This window comes from Ochotona curzoniae, unplaced genomic scaffold (genome assembly GCF_017591425.1).
Source record: "Ochotona curzoniae isolate NIBS_2020 unplaced genomic scaffold, NIBS_Ocur_1.0 contig_2599, whole genome shotgun sequence".
NCBI classification, from domain to species: domain Eukaryota; kingdom Metazoa; phylum Chordata; class Mammalia; order Lagomorpha; family Ochotonidae; genus Ochotona; species Ochotona curzoniae.
This window is the reverse complement of record NW_024465520.1, coordinates 5,821,108-5,848,272: the sequence shown is the minus strand read 5'-3', so window position 1 is coordinate 5,848,272 and position 27,165 is coordinate 5,821,108. Positions and strand designations below refer to the sequence as shown.

General features: G+C 39.4%; 1 protein-coding gene across 2 annotated transcripts in view; it reads right to left on the bottom strand.

Moving 5' to 3' along the window:
* Positions 1-4,831: 4,831 nt before the first annotated feature.
* The window catches only part of CPA3 (carboxypeptidase A3), a 28,647-nt gene continuing 6,313 nt past the window's right edge, over positions 4,832-27,165 (bottom strand). Inside the window, exons 4-11 of one of the 2 annotated variants that reach the window (XM_040974759.1) lie at positions 18,915-19,017; positions 18,720-18,821; positions 17,637-17,738; positions 16,171-16,281; positions 14,768-14,858; positions 13,292-13,494; positions 11,251-11,335; positions 4,832-5,586 (exon numbers count right to left, since the gene is read on the bottom strand). In XM_040974759.1, the coding sequence (XP_040830693.1) occupies positions 5,399-5,586; positions 11,251-11,335; positions 13,292-13,494; positions 14,768-14,858; positions 16,171-16,281; positions 17,637-17,738; positions 18,720-18,821; positions 18,915-19,017 (985 nt within the window). In that variant the 3' untranslated portion in view covers positions 4,832-5,398. The remainder of the gene's footprint in view (positions 5,587-11,250; positions 11,336-13,291; positions 13,495-14,767; positions 14,859-16,170; positions 16,282-17,636; positions 17,739-18,719; positions 18,822-18,914; positions 19,018-27,165) is intronic. The other variant, XM_040974760.1, reaches the window with a different exon arrangement.

Sequence of the window (27,165 nt, the reverse complement as noted above, 5' to 3'; positions counted from 1 at the left end):
ATTCATAATAGTTGTTACAATATATAGAATCAGTAAATATCAGAGTAGAGATCCTTATTCCTATATATTTATGGATGATTTTAATGTGCAATGGATTTATAATACAAAAATCTGTGTTTAAGCACCTGGATTTTCTTTACAAATTTAAAATGTTTTTAAAAGGTCTGTAATATTTATTTGAAAGCCAAAATGGCAGACAGAGGAAAAGACAAAGAAAGAGATTATTTACAAACATTTTTGCAGAAGAATTAGAATGGTAATATTTTCCTTCCTGTTTTGATTTTTTCCCACTTATTTGAAAGGCAGGGGTCTTCATCTGCTGGTTCATTCCTCATATTTTCTCAAGAGCTGGAACTGGGCCAGGCCAACACCAGGTTCCGAATAGTTAATCCAGGTCTCCCGGGTGGGTGGGTGGTAGGCACCTGGCCATCGCCTGCTGTGCTAGAACTGAAACTGACCTGGGAATCCAACTCAGGCACTTTGTTATGGAATGTGATGTCACAAGTGGTACTATCGCCCTTGTACTAAAATCCTGCCCCATATTTATCTATTTGATTTGCATGTAACTTTAATTAAAATAAAGCACATGAGTAAATTATTGTTGGCAGATGAATGACACAGTGCATAAATAGCACTACAATTATTTTAAAAACAACAATTGAAAAAATAGGAGAGAATTTTAGAAGTGTTCTGGACTGTTGATTCTCAAAATGTGTTGCCTGGAACGCCAGCATCCATATCACTAAGAACTTGTAAACACATGAGTTTTCAGCCCCAGCCCTGACCTATCACATCAGAAACTCTGGGCTTGGGCCTCAGCAATCTGGTGTCACAGCCTCTCTGGAGATTTCACTGCACCCTACCCTGCACCTGCCACAGTAGCATCTGATGTGTCATCATCATCAAGAATCTTAAGCCTACAGCAGTGACTTGCATGTAAGATGATTTCATTCTCTCTCTGTCTCTTTCTCTGTCTGTCTCTCTCTCTCTCTCTGCCACGTAGAGAACCAATAACCATTGGACAGTTTGATTTAAACTGGAATTTCAAAGTGTAAAGGTCTAGCTTTCAATTTTCAGCTTTACATATGTGAGCCATGGTTGTACTGTGAACTACAGGTCTTATGGTAAAAATGGGCATAAGAATAACCTTCTCCAACTGAGTCTTATAAACTCGTGATGAGATGCAGATCTTCACGTGAGGGCAATTTTGTGTCATCCAGTAGTATGCAAATGTTGCATTTCTTATGCTCATTTCTGCCAGTGTAATTACAATGCTCAAAATTTGCCCTTCTCACCTCCCCCCCTCTTTGCCCCATTACAATTTAATTACTTGTTGAAATGCAAGTTGTGTAAAGTGGAACTTTTGGTAAAAGCCCTGGTAAATTATTTTGTATATGAACTGATACATATGGATTTTTTCTTTGTTTCACAAGCCGTCTTTTAAGCCTCTAACCCACACTGTAAAATGAACTGCTAGCACACTTCAGTGATACCATGGCAATAATAACGCATTTGGAACGTTAAGTGTCAAATTTCCTTCACATATTTCAAAAATTGTTTTACGTTTTTTTCTGGTTTAACCTCTCTTGACACCAGTGAACTTAAGGCTTGTAATTGAAGGATAAGTGTGCAGAAAAGCAGTTCAAGTGATAATATATCCATTTCAATTCCTTTTTTTTTTCCTGGACGGAGACCTTTTATGCTAAGTTCATGTGAGAGTAAATTTTTATGACAAAATTATAACTCTCAGATAGATATTACTCAGGCAGCCTGAGATCTGTCCTGGCATAATGGATTTTGTGACAATGAAATGCAAGCTAGTCTCCCAAAAGCTCTGCCTAGGGAAATTCTGACAGTAGCCTATATGCCGCCGAAATTTTCAAGGTACCATTATGACTCATTATAGAAAAGAGCCTTGATATGTTAATCATGAAACAGAATTGTGTTAAAAACGAGAAAGAAATAGAAAGGTATAATCATTGAAATATTGCCCGGTATTCACGCTAATCTCACTGTTTAGAAACTGTTCTTTTCATGTGTTTTTACACAGTGAAATACCCTAGCTTAGGAAAGCCCAAGTATTTGTGTCCCTTAATTTGAGTTCCACTAATAATTTTCTGCAAGTCATCATTTGAATGATGACGAGGCATCCTTCTGCAAGCAGAGGACATCTCAACTTGCTGTTATTTTCTCAAGGTTTTTCCTTGCTAGGTGATAGAATATTTCTTCCTTGCCCGCTTCATTGAGTTAGATAGCATTGTGTGATATTTCAGGCTAGAACCGTCTAACAGTAATTCTATTGTTAAGAGAGCCTCGAAAGAGAGTTTTGAAAGATGCACCTAGTTCAAAACAAGGAAGATCTATTCCTGAGGAAGATGGAATGAAGATACAGGGAAGGGTAGAGGCAGAGGGGATCAATTTTCAGGAGCAGTATGTGGCCAGGCCTAATTTCTGGATTCCACTGCTTGTAGATGCTCAAATAAACTAGCGTTGAGCTGAAATTGTTTCCTGCTGCTGATTTGTGTTGTTTCATGTATGATTTCTTCCGAATACACATTGTCCATGTATTTTTAGAAGACTCTGGAGACAGAGCAAGGAGGGGTTAGGGAAAGGAGACAGGTGGCAGAGACCTTCCAGCCAGCTTTGGTTGGGGCTGGGGCTGGATGAACTCAAGCTGTTTCCCACATGGGTTGCAGGGACTCAATTACCTGGGCTATCACTACCGCCTTCCAGGATTACACTGGAGTCAGGAGCTGGAGTTACACATCACACATGGGCACTCATGATCACAGACATTCCAACTGGCACCTTTTTTTTTTAAAGGTATATTTATTTTTATTGGAAAGTCAGATATACAGAGAGGAAGGAAGACAGTGAGAAGGATCTTCTATCTGCTGATTCACTCACCAAGTAGCCAAAATGGCCAAAGCGGAACCGATCTAAACGCTAGGAGCAAGGAGCTTCTTCTGGGTCTCCCATGTGGGTGCAGGGTTCCAAGGCCTTAGGCCGTCCTCGACTGCTTTCCCAGGCCACAGGCAGGGAGCTGAATGGGAACTAGTGTCCATATGGGATCCCAACAAAATCAAAGCAACGGAACAGTTGGGGTGCCAATCAGAGACTATCCAATTAGCATAAGAAATGGCCTTGTTGCTGTTTTCGGCATTCAGCCATTCAGGTAATTTTTTTTCTCATCAAGAAAAAGAAATATTTAAGTACATAATATCTCAGACAAATGGTGTGTAAAATGTATGTCTTTTGTAAATTGAATGTTGGATGGACGCAGGATAATACTGAGAAATTGAGATCATCTCTCTCTCTCCTTCACCCTAAGTCCCAGTGGGGGTAGAGATATTTACATGAATTTTAGGGTGAGAGTTTAGTCCACCTCTTTCTCAGGTGAGTAAGTATGAGTGTGTATAAAAATTTTGCATTCCCATGGATGGAAAAAATTTACACTCTTATGTTCTGAACCAGACTGGGAAGTTAAATATTTATATATGTGTGTGTGTGTGTGTGTGTGTGTGTGTGTGTGTGTGTGTGTGTGTGTGTGTGATTTGCTAGGGGAACTTTTGCGTACCTCATGGCTGTCATACACACCATCACCTTGTAGGTTTGATGCATACTTCTTGTGTCCGTACATAATTCATCAAGAAAGGTCCCCAGTTACTTATGGACAAGTTCAAGGGCCTTTCAGGATTCTCAATGACAGTACCCAAGGGTATTCTGGGAAGTACGTTTTGGTCAAATCAAGGAGCTGTCGATGTGTCCCTCAAGTTTTTGCAAGGCGTGTGCTGAGATTACCTGTTCTGGATTTCCTGAATGTACACAGCACTGTTGTAGTTTAACTAATCAGACACGGAGGGATGGATGTTGGGGCCCAGGCTTTGGTAACATCGTCTTAAAAAGTAGGACAAAGACAACAGGAAACGAACAAAGTTGCCTTTGGCCAGCAGACTTTTCTCTCCTCTACCTGTAATAATTGCCAGCCTTCTTCCCCATGCATCAGGACACAGGTGCTACAGCGGACCGGATTGTCTTGGCTGTGTTTGCACTTGCCCAGAGATTTTTCAGTAGGTAGTTTCCTTGGATCACAGTCTGTTTTGAACCTAGTCTACATTCTGTTGATGAGAACTAGTTTGGTTGTTTAACACTCTGAGACCCATCTGTATACAGTCTCTTATTTCCTGCTAGGAAAGAAAAAATATATATATTTAGGCAAATGACATTTTAAAAAAGTTGGATAACTTCTTTCTTTTTTTTTAAAAGATTTATTTGTTTTTATTACAAAGTCAGATATACAGAGAGGAGGAGAGAGAGAGGAAGATCTTCTGTCCGATGATTCACTCCCCTAGTGACCGCAACTGAAGCCGGGAACTGGGAACCTCTTCCGTGTATCCCACACGGGTGCAGGGTCCCAGAGCTTTGGGCCGTCCTTGACTGCTTTTCCAGGCCACAGGCAGGGAGCTGGATGGGAAGTGGAGCTGCCGGGATTAGAACCAGCACCCATATGGGATCCCGGGGCATTCAAGGCAGGATTTTAGCCGCGAGGCCATGCCGCTGGGCCCGGATAACTTCTTTGTAGTTAACAGCTTAGGTGAGAGGCATTCTTTTTTTTTTTCTTCTTTTTTTCTTTTTTAATAATCTTACTTAGTTGATTAAGGTACAAAGGGTCAAGGGCTACAGGAAAGTGGGTAATAGTATTGTTTCCACACTAGTATCATCACTTTTTCTCCTCCTGTATCTGGGGTTGGGGGAGAAACAAAGGGAGAAGCCCCACCCACCCAGCCTCCCACCCATCCCAGGTCCCTGATGTGAGGCATGCTCCGAGGGCCCTGCTCAAGCAGTTTTGATAGTTCAAGAGTTCTGGATTGCTGGAGAGGCATTCATTTTTATTAACTAGCAGACAAATGTAGAGAATGTAGTTGATCAAAAACAGGAGATGCGCCTTTGCATATTTATTTCATTTTTTATTGATATGTAAGTCTACATATGCATTTTAAAGTATAGTGGTGCCCATTAGTTGTTACTGCATTAGCATATGGCACGAAGAAGCTACATGGTGAGACTCTGTTCCTGGAGAATTAGAGGATTCTGATGAAATGTGATTTCTGGGAAACCTAGTTTTAGAGATACTGCATCATCTTTCAAAAATAATGGAAGTAATGTTCTCTTCCTGGATCAGAATTCATTTGGAGCAAAGAAGGGCAGTTAAAAGCTATCAGTTCATGCTGGTTTGTTAAGCTGCTGCTGAGCATACTCAAGGGAAGAAGTCACACAGGATACCAGTGAGCTAGAGAGGCCTGTTCTGGTGACATGAAAGCTGTGTCCTGTGGACATGGATGAGTGGGCAGAAGGGACAGCAGGGATGACTTGGCTTATCCAGTGTGAGGGCAGGTCTCTAGGTGGCATGCTTGAGGACATACTTGGCAATGAGTTTGACAGCGAGCATGGTCTCTTTACAGGTTGGTTTCAGTTGAGATTCTGGAAGGAGAAAACCGAATCTTTCTCTGTCTCGGAGCTCAAAGGCAAATGTGTATTTGATGCCCATCTTGTAAGCCCAGTCTAAAGAGTTGCCTGATGTTGGGTCTGCAAAACAGAAGCAGCCAATTTTTAATTAGAGATAAAGCTAGCACTTTTCCTAAAATGGAAATCACAGGTTATAAAGTTAGCCAAAAATAACGATGGGAGTAGTTAATTTGCAGTATTGAATGTGAGGAGTGGTCTAGTAGAATAGAGTAAATAATAAACATCATCATGATTTTAGAACCCAACATCCACTTTAAAGTTGTGATGCACTTAAATAAACTGCATTTTGGTTGAATCAGGAATAAACTGTTTCCTAGGTGTATGTGCTTCCAGACTGAGGCGCTGTGAGCAAAGTCCAGCAGCCGAGGAAAGTAAAGGACAAGGAGTCACTGGTGGTTCAAAGAACTAAGGAATATCCATACAGACACATGTACAAGATTAAAACATTAAATTTACTGCTAATCAGTTGTTAGGGCAAACTGATTTTATGCCTAAAAGAGCAAGAATGCTGACATCGGTTTTTGCTAAGAAAATATTTAAACTCCAAATTTAAATTTCCATGTTAGATTGCAAGAAATTTTACTGAACATAGTGTTAGTGAAAGATCGGGATTATACACACACATCTAGAAGTTATTTACTATGTAAGCGCATTCACACACTACAAACGCATGTCAGGTAGTTCGCTTTATATAATAGAAAAGGGTTATTGGCACACAGAATTGTTTGTGTTTTGGGATAAATCAGGAGTTAACTGGCATTAATATTCTATGTTTGAAAGGTAAGAATCCACAACTGTGATAAAAAAGAAAGAAGGAAGGAAGAGTGGTACAAGGGAAGGGAGGAATACTTTGGTGGAAAAATTGGCTCTTGAGTTGTTCAACAAATAATTTACTAAGCTTTCAGTCTGTGCCATACACTTGACCTGGCACTGGAGAGGGTGAGTGGTGCAGAGGAAGATGTTAGAAGTGTCTTCTAGAATTTACAACTTAAGGGAGAGATGCTGAAGTGCAGCCTAAAAGGCTCAGAACAGAGTCCATTAAGTTCTGTAGGAATAAAATATTCAACAAAAGTTTCAGAAGATTGGAAGGGAAAAAGACTACACCTGCTAAGGAGGCTGGCATTTTGTGCTCATTTCTTACTCTAATACTGCCTCCATCATGAAGGTGCAATTTGAGGACAAGACTTAAGGAAAAGTGGCATTTTCCCAGATGGAGATGGAGAAAGACATTCTGGTTCCAGAGTTGCAAGGAAAGCATGAAGGCTGTCTAAGAACCCAGTGAGATCTAGTTGGGTTGAAGTAGAGGAATCAAATGAGAGTTTGTAAGGGCAAACTGACAAACCTTTTAAGTCAGACTTAAAGGGAGCTGAGATTTTGTTTGGAGGGAGATTAAAAACACTTCAGCACTTTAGGATGGCTAACCTGAATAGGAATGAGTATACTAGTTCACAAGTTTTGAAAAAGCAATTATTTATTTATATTAAAGGCAAAATAATGCACACACACACACACACAGATTTTTTATTTTCTGGTTTACATCCCACTGTAACAGCCACGTTTGAGCCAGGCTAAAGCCAGGATCCAGGAGCTCCTTGCTGGTCTCCCATGGCTGGCAGGAGTTTATGTACTTGGATTGTATTCTACTGCCTTTCCAGATACACTAGCAGGAAGTAGAATTGGAAGTGGAGTAGCTGTGGTCTGATAATAAGTGGCTTAACCAGCTCTGCCACATTATTGTCCCGGTTAGGACGTTTTATCAAGTGAAAGATGGACCAGGGATTGGTCATCACATTGAAAGCAGAACTGATGGGCTCCATGTAACAAACAGTGGAATGGAAATGGCACAGAATTTGATAAACATGATTAAAATTTAAATCTAGGTGCTTAAAAAAAAATTGGTGTTAACAGGAAGACAAACTCAGAGAGGCTTTGGCTAGGGAAAAGATCCAGTAAAGGGAGACTAAAGCATGTATTTAGCTCCAATCACTCAGAAAGATTTGAGAGAAATGAAGCTTGAAGTTATTGGCAGTAGTATTACAGGTAAGATTGGAGTGCACACATTAAAGATGTCTTCTTAGTGGACTGATAATTTAAAAGATTTTTCTTCAATTATTTTTATTTTATTTAAAAGGCAGAGAGGCATAAAGAGATCTTTCTTCTATTGCTTCAAACCCCAAATATCTGCAGTGGGTACGGCTGGGCCAGCCAAAGCACAGAGCCTGGAATTCAGTCCAGGTCTCTCGCTTGGGTGGCTGGGGCCCAAATACTTGAATCATCACATTTTCCTCTCAGGATCTGCAAGGAGAGGATGCTGGAGTCAGGAGTTGAACCAGGTATTTTTATGTGGAATCTGGGCAAATTAGCCACCAGGCTAAATGCCCACCCCTCCCGTTGGCTACTTATAAAAGTGAGAGTGTCTGGGCTCTACCCCCCTGAGAACAACAGAACCCCAGAATGGGGTCTGATCATCCATGTATTTTAGAAGCTCTTCCATGATTCAATAGGAAATTGGATTTAAAGTCATGGTTTCTGTCAGGTGCTAGGTTTTCACCAGGTTTCAAAATATATCATTTAGGGGCTGGCACTGGGAAGTAGTGGGCTAGGCGTATTGCACCAGCATCCCATATGGCTCCTGCTGGAGTCAAGGCTGTTCCATTCTCATCCAGCTTCTTGCTAATGATGTGGAAAAGCAGCAGAGTTGGGCTCAAATCATTTGGCTCCTGCACCCATGTGGGCACCTGGAAGAGGCTCTTGGCTTCTGCCTTTGGATCCATCCAACTCCAGCTGGATCCCTCTTGGAAGCCATTTGAGAAAAAAACCCAACAGATGGGAAAGCTCTATCTCTGTCTTTCCTTTTTCATAACTTAAATAAAAATAAAATAAATCTTAAAAAGTATTAGTAACTAACCCAATAGCTTTTTCTCCTAGGTTTAAAATTGCAAATTTATATTTATTGTTTTCTGAAGGCCAGAGATCTTTCCATGATTTAAGTTTGAAAAGTCTCCCTCTATCCCTTTTCTATTATCTTCAGCAAAGCAAAGAAAGGCAACTACTGGCTAATACAAATGACTTCCCCTAAATCTTGAGACTTATTAAGTGTCAGGCTATTGGAACAACTCAACTTTAATCATGGGGGTACATTTATTTTGTATTCTTACCAAGTTAAACCACTTTACTCCCCTCTGCTTCTCATGCATGTTTGATTAACATTCAATCAAATTCAGTATTAAAGCAGTCATTCCTAGAAATGTCAAGCATTTGTCAAGCTGCTGTGGCCCAGTGTAAAAGAGAAAATTCTTCCCTAATCCTAATACTTCTTTTAAAAGATTTATTTTATTTTTACTTGAAAGGCAGAATTACAGAGAAAAAGGGACACACACACACACACACACACAGAGAGAGAGAGAGAGAGAGAGAGAGAGAGAGAGAGATTTCTTTCATTTACTGGTTCACTCCTCAGATGGCTGAAGAGTTCACAGCAAAGCCAAATGAAAACCAGGAACCAGAAATTCCAGCTGAGTTTCCCATGTGGGTGCAGGGGCCTAGATACTTGGGTCATTCTCCACTGCCTTTCCTGGCATGTTAGCAGAGAGCTGGATGGGAAGTAGAGCAGCCATGCCTTGAAATGGCACTGATATGGGATGCCATTGGTGCAAGCAGCGGCTTTGCTCACTGTACTGCAATGTCTGCCCCAGTAGACTGAATTATGGTTTGTTCTTTAGAGGAAGTTCGTTTTGGTTGCAAAATTAAGGTTTTGGAAATGATTTCATCAGAAATCTTGTGTAATGTTTGGTACTCGGAATGAAAGATTAGACTTGTTTATGAAAAAGAGATAATTTTTGTTAAAATGATCCCAAACTAAAGATGATGGGGGTTTGCCGTAAAGAGAGAAATGCTCTCTCTAACCAAGGTCTGAATTAATGTTTTTTGGTGAGAAGTAATGAATAGTTTTTGCTGCTATTATTGCTTCAATCCAGAAAAGCCTGATGATGGCAGCTTCCCAGCCAAGTGAGAGAGTTACGTGCACAATGGAAGACCATAGACTTCTATTTGAAATGTGCAGTTGAGTCCCAACGTTAGCAGTTGCCAGCAGCTGGGAAATAGTGCTATGTGGTTTTTATGAAGATTAATTGAGAATATGAAAGCCAAGGTCTAGACACATTGCCTAACTTGTAAGAAAAAAAAATACCCAAACAATTACACATACTGTTCATTCTGTACAAACTATGGCCGATTTCCTATGTTTGTGAATGGGATTTTATTGGCAGGCAGCCATGTCTATTGGTCAACTCACTGTCCTTGACTGCTTTCAATCCACAGTGCCGCCATTGAGTAGCTGCAACAGAAGCTGTTCCCTTCAGCAAAGCCAAAATGATTTACTACGTGGTCATTTACACAGAGTGTTGGTTCCTTGTGTAGAGAATAAGAGACAAGAATATCAAGACCAAGAAATCTAAGTCAATAGTTCAGAAACACAAAGAAATCCCAATAGGAAAGAACAAGAAGCAAACGCAATCAATCAAGAACCTTGTGATACACGTTTTTAGTCCACCATGTGGATTTCAGTTGAGCACAATGGGAAGGGATGTGTGAGAGGAACCAGAAACTGGTTCCATATAAACAAATGGTTGGACCTGATTGTACACACACTTCCTACCAGGATTTAGGGAAAAGACTGCATTTGCGTGAGGACAATGCCAAAGAAGAGTATAGTTCAAGCTAAATCGTTTAATAAAAGTGGTGTAGGATGGGCCCTGCACAGTAGCCTAGTGGTTAAAGTCCTTGCTTCGCACATGCTGGGATCCTGTACGGGCTCTGGTTCTAATCCTGGCAGCCTCGCTTCCCACCAAGCTCCCTGCTTGTGGCCCTGGAAAGCAGTTGAGGATGGTCCAAAGGCTTGGAACCCTGCACCCATGTGAGAGACCCGACAGAGGCTCCAGGCTTGTGGCTTCAGATCAGCTTAGCTCTGGCCACTGTGGTCACTTGGGGCGTGAATCAACAGATGGAAGGTCTTCCTCTCTGTATATCTGACATTAAAAAAAAATGATGTAGACTCTCTCCCTACATTGTTTTGATAGTTAATGAGAGTATAGATATTGGTGGAGGTAGGGGATGGGACATAGATTAATTAAACTATAAACTTTTCTTAACTTAGTAATTTATGTGGGCATTGTAATGTTGTAAAAGACAGGTGTAATTTGCTCTTGGTCAAGTCTTACTCCAAAGAAAGAACTCTGGGCCAGTGAGATAACCTAATAGCTAAAATCTTGCCTTGCATCCGCCAAGATCCCAAATGGGTGCTGGCTGGTAGCCCAGTTGCTCCGCTTCCCATCCAGCTCCCTGCTTGTAGCCTGGGAAAGCAATGGAGGACGGCCCAATGCCTTGGGACCCTGGACCCACGTAGGTGAATTGGAGGAAGCTCCTGGCTTTGGGTTGGTTCAGCTTTGGCCATTGCAGCTACTTGTGGAGCAGAGCAGCAGACGGAAGCTTATTTTCTGTCTGTATCTTCTCCTGTCTGTATATCTGCTTTTCCAATAAAAAATAGCAATAAAATCTTAAAAAAAGGGAAAAAATTCCAATAGACCCAGAATTTTCTATGAGATCTAGAGTTCAAATGAGCAATTTTAGATGTTTAATTCTAATTTGCAAATATGATAATAAAACTATTGATAAAAAAAAGAGGTCACAGAGCAAAGAATACAATACCTAACAGGAAAAACTTACAAAGTATTGATGCTATTGGGCCGTAGATGTAGCGGGTTTCATATAGAGTTGACAGAGCTTCGGTGCCCATTTTTGCAACCTTGGCCTAGAGAGGAGGGAGGTTAGAGTGGGAAAAGAGAACACCATGTAAATACTTGCATCATTTGCAGTACACGGGGTATAGTTAATACCTCTACGTGGCCTTATAGAGTGGTTTTTTTTAAAAAAAGTCAATTTTACTGGTTATTTAGCATTTATTTTATTTATTTATTTTAAAATATTTTCCTTGTTTTTATTGGAGGGGCAGATTAGTAGTGAGGAGATATGGGGAAAGAGAGAGAGAGAGACAGAGAATCTTCCATCTGCCAATTCACTCCCCAAACTGCTATGACAGCTGGAGCTGAGCCGATCCAAAGTTAGGAGCCAGGAGCTTCTTCTTTCTGGGTCTCCCACATGGGTTGCAGGAGCTCAAGGACTAGAGCTTTCCCAGACTACAAGCAGGGAGCTGGATGGGATGTGGAACAGCAAGGACTAGAACCAGTGCCTGTATGGGATCCTGACACTTGCAAACAGAGGATTAGCCTGGGAGTCACTGCACTGGCTCTCCTTGTTTGTCATTTAAAGATCAAAACTATAACAGTTAAATGAGGAAACTTATTTTTAGTAAGATATGTTATCATTGTAAAAACTCTTCTCAATGAAAATTAAATGATGTACAAAAATGATAAAGCCATTGCTCATTTTCCTGTGTTTTTCCTTTAACTATAAATTATTTTAACTATACATTCTTTAACTGTAAATTCTTTCCCAGGCCATAAGCAGGGAGTTGGATGGGAAATGGAGCAGAGGGGACTCCAACTGGTGCCCAACTGGGATTCTGATACTTGCAAGCAGAGGATTAGCCAGTTGAGCCATTGGCGTGGCCCTATCTAAAACCTTTTTTAACTAAAAAAATTTATTTGAGAAGCAGAGAGACAGAGAAATCAAGAAACAGCGAGGAAGAGAAACAGAGAGAGTGTGCTCTCATCCGGTGTGGCTCACTCTGTAGATGTCAATAATGACTTCGATTACAATTCAGGCCTTCTCCATGAGAGATGGGCATCCGAGGACTTGAGCCAAAACTGCTGCCTTCCAGGACCTGCCTGGCCGAGAAAGGTATCAAAAGCGGGAGAAAGAATTGAACTCAGACAGCCTGATAAAGGAAGTGGGCCTGTCAGCTGCTAGGCCAAGTATCTGCTTTTGGAATGCCCTTGAACCTATACAGTTTTAATGACTGATTCAAGTCTCTGATAGAAATATAACTAAATTTTGTCGTGGTGAATGCAGTTGACTAAAGTGGAAATGAAACCTGTGACTTCGTTTTAAGCAAAACATCTTAATTGCGTAGACTAGTACTTAACCACACCTTTCACTGGATATGATTTATTGCCGACCACTCTGGTATCTGGGGGGCTTTTTTCCTGTGTTTCATCTCCTAATTCAAAACATTTCTTCTTTAGTCACTCATCTACACTGTCACTGAACCGGTAGGAGGGCTTATGATTTTTTAAAGTTCACATGTTTAGATCTGTTTTATAGAAAGGAATGTAGTTTTGAAAGAAGTTTATCCTGAATTCAGAAACTATACAAACACTTACAATTTTATTTTTTTCAGATAGTACAAAAATTGAAGTCAATTAGAAGTTGATCAGGAGGATAAGGATACAGTGGATCTTCTCAAATCAGGAGTCTGGGGGTAGAATTTGCACCTGTCTTTGCTTTTCTTTAGAGATTTGCTGTGTATGAAGTCAGAGGAGGATCCACAGTAGACACTAAGATACCAGGAGCTGGGTGGCAACAGATCTAGACATTTTGTCTAAATTTTTCTCAGCATCATATTGAAAGATTGTATTGCTAGTATTTTTTAAATCTAAAAATCATGGTTTTAACTCTGAGACAAGCTTTGTTAGTTCTTTTCTTTGTCATTACTATGTGAACTTTTTTCAACATCACCCAAGTGTTAATGAACAGATCAAAAGACAACCATGGTGTCCATAATAAACTCACGTCTCTTTGTACCTACCAGGTCTTTGTGGTTAGGTGGCAGTTTTGATGTAAACCCGTAAGGAAACAACAGCATCTGGGAATATGAGTGGAAGGTGAGATAAGCCTGGATAGAGTTCAGGTGGCTTCGGATGAAGTCAGCAACAGCTTTTGTCTCTTTCTCAGACTCTGGTGCAGGGCCCCGGTAGATACTTTTACAAGGGTTATCGGTACTAGGAAAAGCTGCAGAAGACACAGTGGATGAGATTATAATCTGCTCCCATTCACGCCAGGCTCTGCCTCTCCTAACACAGACTCTAAAACAACTTTAAAACATTTGGCTGCTCGTCTTGACAGGGCTGCCTCAAAGTTTCTCTTGTCACAGCTACTGCACAGCAACTCTGTCCACACACTCCAGTTGGTAACAGACTTAGCCCACTGAAGTGTTCATTTCCCTTCCTTTTGTAGGGCCCAGGAATGAGTTTTTTAGAGGAAGCTACCTAGGAGTTGGAGCAGACAGACCCGGTTCCAATTCAACTCTGGCTCTCATTGCCTGGGAACTGATGTTAAGTTAGCTTCTCGCAGACCAAATGTTCTGCCAGTTTCATAAAAAATTTTTTCAGTTAGGCACACCTGCAATTATTGTCATATCTGTTATGAAAGAATAGTGGTAAAAAACTGAAACAGTATTTTCAACACAACAAGGAGCAGTGGTAATATCCCCTTGAGGGTAGGCGATGGTGAGCTAAGACCTTGCCGCACCAACAGCTGCAGTGTTGGGTCTCTCCTCGGCTTTGCATTGCCTTTACAGTTTCTTTGCCTGAGATATTTCTGTTTGCTAAACATGTGATACCTGCCACGGACATTGATTTTAACATCTGTTTTCTAAAGTTTAGCAAAACTTAGATTTACTTATCTGAAGGTCAGACTGACAAAGAGAGTAAGAGAATCTTGCACCTGCTCGTTCACTTTCCAGATGACCCCAACAGCCAGGGCTAGGTCATACCAAAGCTGGAAGTTCGGGACTCCATCCACATCTCCCATGGATGGTGCAGAGGCTGAAACACACCATCTGTTGCTTTGCCTGGCACTTCATCAGGGTGCTGTTGAAACTGTAGCAGCCAGGAAATAGAGCTCTGATGTGGGACGCTGGTATTGCAAGCAGTGGTTTAATCTTCTGTGACACAGCACCTCTTTGGGTTCTCAATATTTATCAGACCAGGAAGAAGATATGCCTGAGCTATCTCTTTAGATTATCTGAATTTGTGTGCATCTGGATAATGCCTGATTTTTAGTAAGCTACATATGTTATTTTGGGTCAGCAGCCCTCTCTCTTTCACACATCCTTCTGCAATGAACCATTCATGGCCCCTCAGTAGTAATAACAATTATCTTCCATTTTGTGAAAATTAATACTCCGGGAATACCTTATTTTACCAAAACAAATTGGTGCTTTACTTAAATTTGGTGTATCAGTGTTCCAACAACTTTCCAGGAGACTGTGTCAGCCACTCACCATTCCACGAGATATTAAAGTTCCGGTTGAGGTCAGTTCCAGTGCAGTTGGAATTTGGGTTCTTAGAACGATTTTTTCTCCACATGCGGTCCTGCCAGATTAAATCATAGAAGTGTTAACCCATGATCAGTTTGTACTTTTCAAATTGATCATCTCACACTCTCCCTGTGCAGTTACTGAAAGCTTTATTTAAAATCCATCCAGTTATATAGAAGCCCTTTAACAGGAAGAAAAAATATTTTCTTAGAATTTGTCATGTTTTCAAAAACATGGATTTTAATAGTAATATTTTTAGGTCTTGACATAACTCACTTAGCTTTAAAAACCATTGGTTAAGTCTCTAATTAGAAAATGATCAACAATGCTCAGAAATTGCTCATATTAATTATAATTTTGTTAAATTTTCATCATTTATAAATTCAGATAAAAAACAAACTTGTGACTGCTGGATCAAATTTTCAGAAAAGAACTTGATGTGATATGTATCTGGAAATTCAGACTAATTTTATTTAGCAACAGCAGGGCAATAAAACATCTGGCAAAAAGGCAAAGATATCTGTCTCTTGTATTTTTTCATATAATGGCTCATCTGGATTCTATTTCTAACTGATGGAATACAATGATTTTTTGCTTTGAAAACAATGAGTTTATCATGCGTTTAAATAATGTCTATTCTTATTTAAAGCTACATTTATTTGAAACGCAGAGTGATGTGGGAAAGCTTTTTGGGAAAGCGATTCTCCAACTGCTGGTTTACTCCCAACATGTCTGCAAAAGCCTGCCAGGGCCAGGCTGAAAGTAGGAGCCAGGAATTCCATCCAAGGGTCCCACATGGGTGACAGGAACCCAGGTCCTTGGGCTGTCACCGGCACCGGCATTAACATGACCCTGGGTCAGTAGCAGAGGCAGGACTTGATCCCAGGCACTTGCGGGGAGGGCACCCCAAGCAACAGCTTCACCTACTGTGCTACGAGGCCTAACCCCAAACGATGTTTATTCTCAGTCAGAATACACATGTCCATATCATATAACCACACGTTTCCTGTATAATTGTTGTGCTATTCCATTCCACGTTATTAGCTTGTGTAGAAGAGATATGGTATTACTTAAGGACATCTGCAAGCCAGGAAATGCTACTTGATGCAGTCTGAAATAGAATTTTAAAGAAATTTTTGTTTTGAATTGGTATGAAGCAGTTGCCCAACCTTAAAATAAATACCTAAGGACAAAAAGAAAGGAAATAAAGAGGAGAAAGGGAGAGAGGGAGGGATGAACAGAAGTATCATTAGATTCTCAGAATTTTATCTACAATCTACATAAAATCTGTTCTCTTTATATTAATAAAAAATTAATGCTTGACAATCAATGTGGATTAAAACCAATAAGGGACTGTTGAGCAGTACCTGTGTCCATGACCAAATATATCCGTCAACATTAAACACTGGAAGAACATAAAAATTCATTTGATCCAAAAGTTTGGTCATAATTCTGTCTTTTCCATAACTTTTGGTTGCCTGTAGAGGTAAGAGAAATTAAGCTATTGTGTGAAGTTCAGCTGCTGGGTAAAGAATTGTAGCTATAATTGTAATAACTATTGTAATAACTTATTTCTTGAGTCATTGGCCCATGGCCCTATGATTTTAAAAATATATCCTCTCAATATTTTCCTTCAAATAATACACACAGATTACAGGGTAAAACAGAAATAATTGTCAGACCAATGGCATTATATATATATGTATATATAATTTATATACATATAACATATATATAATTTTTATATCATCTATATTATATCAATACATAAAGACATTATTTTATTTTAAAAGGGATAGAGGAAACAGAGGTGATACTATCTTCCAGCCCCAAGTTTATGCTCCAATTACCCACAACAGTCAGGGCTGGGCCAGGCTGAAGCCAGGAGCCAGGAGCTCCACAGGATCTCCCACATATGTGCCAGGCAATGAAGCACGTGAGTCATTACTCTCTTTTAGGGTTCACATTCACAGGGATATGGACTGGAAAAGGAGGCAAGGCTGAACCAGGGCATCCTGAACCAGGGGATGTGGGTACTCCACATGGCATCTTAGCTTGCCTTACCACAAGGCTGGTCTGCCTTAGAGATTTCTTGTGATCCTATATTTTATTTTTAATCTTGGCTGACATGGGATATTTATATTGATTTCAGATGTGCATATGTGTCCCTTCGTGGAGCCCTGGGGCCTTGGTAGGAGAGCTAAGGCAGTCGGAGGACAGGTCACTTCTTTGGACAGGTTCTTTTTGGTGAAAATAATCATGCCTAGAAAATCATTGTCACCCCAACACCATCAGTGTGTTAGGTATGCAAAAGCTAACAGCATAAGAAAATTAAAACAGGAATCAGAACACATTATTAGTAGAGTGAGAATAATACACATATAAACTAGTTCTGCCTTAAAAAGTTATTTTGTACCTGGAAAGGAATACTAAATATAAAAAGTTTTAAGTACGTACGTATGTGGCCAAGGATAAGATGGTCTGTATCTTAAACTCACCAAAGAAACATGAAATTTGCAGTTGTAAATGGAGGTCTTTTTTTTTAGCTTTCCCATATTCAAACATTGGAAAAACTTTCAAATTATAGCCAAGAAACTGTTTTGAGTCTAGTCAACTCTCAGCTGGAGTTCAAGAAGTTTGAAGGGAGGTGCCGATGTTATAAAAGCTGCGGCAATGAGTAATAGCCAGCGCATTTATTCCCTGACAGCATCAAGTGTGGGTCTCCTGGTTAAGTGGAACTGCGCTTGCTTAGAGGGGGTGTCGCCGCTCAGTGAGGTACTTCAGGCCTGACAGGTGGATGAGGCTGTGAGTACTCCTGTTCCGATTCACTTACCTGATAGACAAACCACTGGCAGAATGCCGGGGACACCCATTCTCGTGCATGAATGCCACAGTCCATAAAAATAGCCTTTCTTTTTCCCTCGTTTTTCCCAATCTATTTAAAAATAAACATAAGCCATTATTTTGCACGAACTCACACACTGATCGCTTGTCGCCCAATGGCTCATTCATATTCTCATAGCAATTCCCTCCCTGTCTATCACAGGGGAACCATTTACGCATGTGTTGGTCTCAGACAGGTCCAAGCCACCTGTCCTTCAGTGTCCATACATAATTCATCACCCATTATACTGGATAGCTCTCAAACATTCTTATTGTCAGAGTGGCTTTTAGAATTTAAAAAAAAATAGCATAATCTTATTTTTCTTATTTTAATGTTGACATGTTTTGAGAAATAGATTATAAAATAACGAGTCATTTCCCTTTTCTTTCCTGGTTTCATGTACTGGAGATTTTCTCGTGGCATGGAGAAGGCCTTATGTTGTGTTTAGAGAGCAAAGGAGCAATAATGAGGCGTATTTAAAGGTCTATCATTTTAGAGAGTTTTGATTTGTTTTGAGTGGTTGAAGACAGTGAATGGATAGGGGGTTCAGGATGAAAATAGGCTTCCTAGTAACCAAGGAGATGCTCTAGGAATCATTTCTTTGCACAAAAGCTTGCGTAGTTGACTGCGAATGGTCAACTTGTGTGTTATAAGAAGGAATTGCCTTTCAACTTGACATTGAGACGATACTGTTCTGGGTCCCTTGAGCCCATGATGCTTACTTTTGCTCATTCATGCAACAGTTTCATTGAATTCAAAAGGTGGACAAGTGTTTTATACAACAAGGACATTACAAACTCTCAATAAAGCAGTGGGATGAAGTGTCTCTCTTGGTTTTTCTGCTGAGATGTCTTGACAAGTGTTTTTTCAGATTTTTAAAAAAAGTATTCCCCTGAAAATCACCTGGTGTTTTTATTCTATTTTTGAACTATTTGGAGTTCTTTGTTTTCTGAGAATTAGCTCAGTGGTGGTATAAGCTAACTTTTAAACTCACTTTCAAACAAGAACCAATAGTTTCTGAACTATTATTACCTTGAGGACATAGATTGGATTGTCTTCAACAGTAGATCCGATTTTAATGCGAGAGACCATTTTGGGATGCTTGCGTGCCATTTTTTCAGTCCAAGCCATGATCTTAAGAATAAAACAAGTTTTGGGCAGTTACAGCAAATGAAAGCAAAGGTTGAGGTCATGTTTTTCTTTGAAGCACAAGCATTTTATAGGTACCTTGTCCCAGTTGTTGTATTTAGCATAGCTGTGGCTGCCCACGGTATCTTCTTTAACATCAAACTGTTTCTCAATCTCCCGTTGCAGATCGGGAATCAGGATCCTGTTTGGCAGAGGATGGCAACATGCTGTTTTATCACGGGGAACAGCGGCAGGGTTATCATTCACTTACAGAAAGCCTCTTATCCGTTTCTGTCTTTATCTGGTTAGCTGTTTCTTCCTTTTTTTCCCTTCAGATGTATCCTGTGTCTGTCTTCTGATCTCATTTATCTAGTTATCCTGTCCACTCTGATAATCTATACTCACTAGTGGCTATGGAGCACTTAAAAGGGGGGTGCTTGCTGGAAAAGAGATTCTGGGTATGTGATGTGGATATGGTTGGGGATTTTGGCTTAGAGATGAAGACACAGGTTGGCTCTCCCACATCCCACATCAAGTACCTGAGTGTGTGTCCTACTCTTTGCTCCAATCTGGCTTCTTGACATTGAGCATCTTGGGAAGCAGCAGGTGGTGGTTCACTTTCTTGTGTCCTTGTCACCCAGATAGTAGACCTGAATTGAGTTCCAAGACCCCACTTTTTGCTTGTCCCTGTCCCCTGTTTTGGTTACTGGGGTGTGACCCATGGATAATAAATCTTTGTTTTTCTTGTCACTCTGCCTTTCAAATAAATAAATTAGCTCTTTAAAAAAATATATACTGAATTTTTGAAGACTTAGTATGAAATTTGTATAAACTATTTCACTAAAAATGTTTATGTTGATCATGTGTTGAAATAGTATTTCAGATTTATTAAGTTAAAAAAAACAGTGCTAAAATTATTTTCACCTGTGGCATGTTACTTTTGTCGTATGGCCTCTAGCATATTTACAATTACATGTATAATTTCTGTCATATTGCTGTAACACTACTGCTTATTTTCCAAAGCACACACACATTCACAAATTCAACAACCTGGGCACAACTTTAGCTGCCATCCGTCATCGTTCCGTACCCTGGCAATCAGGAGAAACACGATTAGCAGTGCTGCTAATGATTCTAATAAGAATCTTCATCAAATGCTCATCACTTGCGGTGCGCCAGCCATTGACCTAATCTCTTGATGAATGTTAATTAATTTACTCTTCATAGAAGATTAATTTTTGATCTTACAGACGAGAAAACTGAGGCAGAAACTATTTAAACAAGTTGCCTAGATAAGGCCTAGGCTAGTGTGGAGGGGTAAAAGAAGAGCAAGGAAAAATTGTGAGAAGGCTAATGTTGTGGTCCAAAGGTTGATCCCACCACCTTCTTCCCACTCTCATCCTTTTCTCTCTCACCTCAGCTTGTCACTGCTGCCAACCACGGCTCTAATGGTCACCTGACAGCTACCTCCACTTGAATTTTCAGGTTTAGTCTCTGCCTTGCCCAGTAGGACCAATTTGAGTGCCTGCCTATCATTTTCACTTCAGCTCAGACTTTACTTTCTTTGAAATGGATTAGATGTACTGCTCTATACACATTATTTTATTTAACCTTGTCAACATTATCAGTTTTACAGAGGGGGAAATAGTTGCTCAGTTAGACTAACTATGGGTTGTGTATAGTGGAATCTGAATGGAAGATACTTGACTTTAATATTGATGTGGGGGCCTTGCTTGGTGGCATAGTAGCTTAAGCTCTCACTTGCAACACTGGCATTGCAAATGAGTTGCCTCAGCTGCTCCACTTCCCATCCAGTCCCGTGCTGATGTACCTGGGAAAGCAATGGGAGATGGTACAACTGCCTGTGCTATTATCACCCATGTGGGAGACCCAGAGTACAACTAAGTGACATCAAAACCGAAAAATATGAAAAATCAATAAAGAGCCAATTCTTTAAAAAGACAAGAAAATCAATAAACGGTATAATAAAGATAACTCAAATATGTAGAATGACAGCTGTCACAAACAATACAAAGGATTGCTAAACTGGCTATGAAAAGAGCTTGGCACGATAGCCTCGTAGCTAAATCTTTTGTTTGCATGTCTGGAATCCATATGGGCACAAGTTCATGTCCTGGCTGCTCCAGTTCCCAATCAGCTCCCAGCTGTGGTCTGGGAAAGCAGCTGAGGATGCCCCAAAACCTTGAGACTCTGTACCAGAGAAAGTTCCAGTCTCCTGGGTTTGGATTAGTTCAGTTCCTATTATGGCCTCCAGGGAGAGTAAATAAGTGGACAGATGATCTTTCTATATCTCTTTTCTGTAGATCTGCCTTCCCAATAACAATAAAGAAAGCTTTTAAAAAATTTGCTCTGAAAAATTATATAGCAACCGATTTATTAGCCTGAAAGAAATAAACAAATTCTTGGTGAGATACACCTTACCGAGTTTTAATCATAAGGAAATAAAATAATTAAAAACCAACAACAGGTAATGAGATTGAATCAGTAATTTAAAAAATCTCATTAAAGAAGTTCAGGACCAGATGGCTTCACTGAAGAATTCTCTTAGACTTTTAAAGAATTAACATCAATCTTTCTTAAAATTTCTCAAAATTTCTCAAAAATAGCAGAGGAGGGAATTCTGCATAAGCCATTCCTGCTTTATCTTGCTGCCACCAGGACAAGGCAAGCACATGGTCCAAAGCAAAACAGAAGAAAACAAAAAAGGAAGACGACGACTATGGACCAATATCCTTGATGAACATAAATGGAAAAATCATCCTATTAGCAAATTGAACCCAATAATACATTAAAGCTATCATTTACCTTGATTAAGTGGGATTCATTCTGGGGATGTGTGATTCAATGCATTATAATAATTTAGAAAAGAGAAGTGCTAAATGGCCCTCACCACAATTCAGGCTATATGTACGCCTTCAGTTACTATCATGCTCAATAAGGAAAAACTGAAGATTTTTTTGCAAGATCTTGAAACAAGACAAAGATGTCTGCTTTCATTCAAGAAATTGCTGGAAGTCTTGTTTGGACTAGCTATCAAAGAAAAATAAATGAACAGCATCCAAATTGTAGAGGAGAAAGTCAACTTATCACTGTTGGCGAATGGAGTGATCTTAAAGAAAATTAAACCACTCCCTCAAAAAGTTGCTTGAGCTATTAAACTTAGCAAGTTGCAAAATATAAAGCCAAAGTACAGAACTCAGTAAGTCATGTTTTTGTACACTAATAGTGAATCAATTATCTGAAAAAGAAATCAAGAAAACATTTCCATTTCAAAGAGCTACACAAGCAAACTAACGTATTTGAGAATAAATTGAACCAAAGAGTTGAAAGTCGTCAATGAAAACTGGAAATCAATGATGAAAGAAATTGAAGAGGACACAAAGAAACAGAAACACATCTCCTTTCCATGGACTGGAAGAATCAGTCTCATTAAACTGTGTTTACTCACCAAAGGGATATACAGGCTTAATACAATCTCTACCAAAATCTTAATGACATGCTTCCCCGAATTAGAGATGAACATCCTAAATATGGCACCACAAATGATCCTTAATAGCCATAGTGATCTTGAGCAAAAAGAACTAAACGGGAGGCATAGAACTACCTGATTGTAAAATTATTACAAAATGATAGTAAGTTAAACAGCATGGTACTGGCATAAAAACAGTGAATAGACCAGTGGAACAGAAGAGAGATCTTAGACATAAACTCACTTATCTTATAGCCAATTGATCCTGACAAAGGTGCTAAGAACATGCTTTGAAAAAGGGTAGCTTTTCAAAAATAAACAGTGTTAGGAAAATTGGATATTCACATGCAGAAGAGTGAAGCTAAATTCCTCTAACCTTTACAAAAACAAACTCCAAATATATGAAACATCTAAATATGAGACTTGAAACCAAGACTAGCAGAAGAAAACAAAGGAAAAAATACTTCAGGACATTGGGACTGGCAAGGGTTTACAGACTAGACCCCTAACGCATAGGAAATAAAAGCAAAAATAGACGAATTGGATTTCAATCAAGCTGCGAAGTTTTTGTATGAGAGAGGCAACAATAAGGATGAAGAGACAACGTCAAGAATGAGAGGATCTTTTTACATGCTGTATATCTGACAAGGACTTACTATACAGACTATATAAGGATCTCAGACAAGTCAATAGCAAAATAATTCATCCGCTAAAAGCAACAGTAGATGTAAATAGACACTTCTTGAACACAGGCACACAGATGGCCAGTGGGTAAGTGAAAGATGCCTGACATTATTATCAGTGCAATGCAAAGCAAAGCAACTATGAGAAATCATCTTCCACTAGTAAGTCTATTACCAGAAAGACCAAAGATAGCAGACGCTGGGGAAGGTGTGAAGCAAAGGGAATGGTTTACATTACTGTTGAGGATAGAAGTGAGCGCAGCCAATGTTGCAAACAGGGTGGAAATCCTTCAAAGAAGCTAAAATTACCACATGATCTGCAATTCCGTTCCAGGCTATATATTTAATGTAAATGAAACCCATCTTTTGAAAAGACATCTACACCTCCAAGCTTATTGCAGTACTAGTTACAGTAATTAAGAAATGAAAACAACAAGTATATATATATACTTAAAGAACACGAAATATTGTTTAGTCATACAAAGAATGAAATAATTTGCAATGGCTGGACTAGAGGTCATTATGTTAAAATAAGCCAAGCACAAAAGGACAAATACCATATGCTCTCATTTAGATATGGAACCTATAAAATTGTGATATTACAGAAGTTAAAAATAAAATGCTGTTGGGGTTAGCATGGTGGCACAGCAGCCTAATCCTCTTGCTAAGCCCGGGGATCCCATATGGGCACTGATCTGAGCTGTTCCACTTCTGATCCTGCTCTCTGCTTATGGCCTGGGAAAACAGTGGAGGTCAGCCCATGTGGGAGATCTGGAAGGAGTTCTTAACTCCTGCCTTGAGACCACCCAACTCTGACCGTTGTGGCCATTTGGGGAGTGAACAGCGGATGGAAGAGCTCTCTCTCTCTCTCTCTCTCTCTCTCTCTTTTTCTCTCTCTCCTTCTCTCTGTAAATCTGTCTTTCCAATAAAGGTAGATAAATCTTAAGAAATATATCTATAATGATGGCTATGAAGGCTAGGGAGGGAAGTTAGGTGGACAGATTGGGGAAAGGGTGATTGGTGTGCCAGGTGTAGCTAGATAGGAATAACAATGTCTGCCGGTCTGTTGCACAGTGGAGTTACTATAGCTAATGCTAATGTGCTGTATGTTTCTTTATTAAAACTCTATTAGGACTGTATCCTTCACTATGGAGAAATTGCAAATGCTTGAAATAATAATATAGCTCCCCGACTTGGTATTACACATTGTGTACATGTAACAAAAAATTTATAATACTCCATAACAATGTGCAATTTTTGTGTTTGTTAAAATTTTTTAAAATTAAGAAACTTAGGAAAATAGCCATAAAGTAAATTATGAATACATTTGAGAAGAATCTTAATATTAATAATGATAATATTTCAACTAATATTTTTATTCTTTAATAAATATTATCTACTTTTATTTTTCATTCACATATTTTTGTTAGTCATGTGATTGGCTTTTTCCCCACTACAAGGGGAATTTTTAATTTTTAATTTTCTTTAAAGTTTTGTATTATTATTTTTTCTGTAAATACATACTCCTCTTTTTAGTAATTAATTCTTTTTGCATTGGATAAACTCTGTAAAATAAAAATAAAAGTAGTGAAAGAAAACATTCTTTTTTTACACTTTCTTAGATTAGGAAAATTCTTTTTCTCTATTATGTATGGTGTTGAATGTCATTTTGACATAAATGTACCAGTGTATATTTATATGATCAAATTACATAAACCTGTTCATGTATGTTTGCATTAAAGTCTTACCAAATTTCTTAGTAGGTTAAATATGTTACAATGACAAGGATTTACAAACTTCCTCAGAAAGAGCAAAATAAGTTCCTCTTATTTTGATACAGCCCCCAAAACTGTGTTTAACTTTGAAGGGAGACATTGGATGTTGGTGAAATGGCTTGCTGGGAGCAAGCATGGTCATCAGTGGTTGGTAGCTGACAGAAATAATAACATTGTTAAAGGAAAGGAAACTACCCAGAAGCAGGGCTTAGCAGGCACAGAGGTCACGTGACGTAGGTCCAAATGGCCCAAGCCGCTTTGAAGCTTCCATAGCTCGGAGTCAGGATTTTCTTGTAATAGAGAATGAAAATTTGTGTTTAAAACATTTTTTTTTTTTACCCAAAAACAAGCTATTTTCAATATACTCTATTTTTCAGGACAGAGAATGTTAGCATATCATGTCAGTATTTCAAAGAAATAGAAAAAAGAAAGAAATTTTTTAAAAAGGAAACTTTGTTTTGAAGTTGCATTTATGCGAACATCTTTCCTATTTGGTGTATCTCATTTCCCATCAACTCCATATGTGTAAAGTTATTACTCTAGTTTTGATAATGCACTTTATGTGTGTTTTTCTTCTGTTGGTTGTGAGTTCTGTATGCAGGAAGGTGCTGTCTATTTTTTGATGTTCAATCTAGTTATTTAAAATAGCATGAGGCATTCTTTCTACCACATGTAGTCAGATATTCTTGGGTTCCAACCTCAGTTCTGCTTTTTACTACTTGATGTGGTTTTTTAAAAAATCCATAATTTCTTTTAAAGAATTATTGGTTTTTATTGGAAAGGTAGATCAGATTTACAGAGAGAAGGAGAGACAGAGAAAAATCTCCCATCTATTGGTTCACTCTCCAGATGGCTGCAACGGTTAGAACTGAGCCAATCTGAACCCAGGAGCCAGGAGCTTCTTCAGGTCCCTTACGTGAGTGCAGAGTCCCAAGGCTTTGGGTCAGCCTCTACTGCTTTTCAGTCCACCATCAGGGAGCAGGATGGGAAGTGGATCAGCTGGGACAGGAACAGGCACTCATATGGGTTCACAGGGCTAGCAAGATGAGGATTTAGCTGTTGAGCCATTAATATGAGCCATTGTGCTGGGTCCTTTAATATGATCTGGAGCTGTTCAATGATTTATCTAAGCATCAATTTTCTCACGACTACAATGGACAAATTATACCACTCAGGATTGGAGTAAGGACAAAACAGTGCCAAATGAGAAGTGGTTGACCTGCCTTGGGCGTCCACTGAACCTTGGAATAACTGTGAACTTCAATCCCAGAATTGACATTTGGGGACATAATATACTTCTCAACAGGACTTTGGTTTCTTGTGGTTGTTCGCCCCTTGCTTTTTTCTGTTGTTTATGATAATGGACAGTGACAGTGCAGAGCTCCACTCATCTCAGTTTCCCCTTGCAGCTTGACTGACTGCTCCGAGTTCTGATGCGCAGCACAAATGTACTATCTCCTAATTAGAGTTTATTTAGCACATGGGACCAAGCGCTGCTCATGAATATTGATTCCCATTAACAGCACTGACAAGCACATTATTATGCACATTATATCTAACTCATTGGATGTTTAGATTTGGACTTCTGAATCTGAAATTTTTTGTGAAAATATATTTGTGATAGCAATTTGGGGGATCAGATAGGGCATATTGCACGAAAACTCACTCGGAGCCTGAAAAGCTTTGGATTTATATTTTGGGTGGTCACTACAGACATAACTAACTGCCTTCATCTCTAAGGACGGCATATGGCTTTTGCTCCACCTGCACTGATGGAAGTAGAGGAGCTAGGCAAAAGAGAAATCTCTGTGATCCCAGAGCTTGATTTGCACCACGAGGTATTATTAATTAGTCACAGGAAGCTTGTGTCTAAGAATATTTTTAGACTTACACATATCAATTTAGCTCTCATGATAACAGCAGCAGCAAAAGAAAAAAAAAAAAAGAAATGCGTGAGCTAAAATACAACCTTTCCACAAATGCAGCTGCATGAGAGCATCAGAATGGTGCCAGATTGTTGCTGATAGGGACTGAAAATTAAGCCTAAGGCTGGAAATTAAGATCTAGGGCCAGATGTTATTTTCATGAGCTCTTCCACTAACCAGCAGCAAGGCTGAGCAGATGAAACCAAATTACTTTTTCTCAAATATTATTTTAGTACTGGAAGATTAGCTTAATTTGCTTAAAAAGTCCCCCAATATAGGTGGGAGGGTTAATAATTGTCACTAGGGATTTAATCATGTGAGTGGCGAATGTTTATTGAGACTTTCTTAGGTGCCAGGCATTCTGCTCAGCTCTATATTTACGTTTTGTCCTGTCAATACCATGCCTTAGCTGCTGGTTTTTTTTTTTTTTTTTGGAGGTAATTGTCACCACTACTAAAAGAGAGGACTTGGAATGGA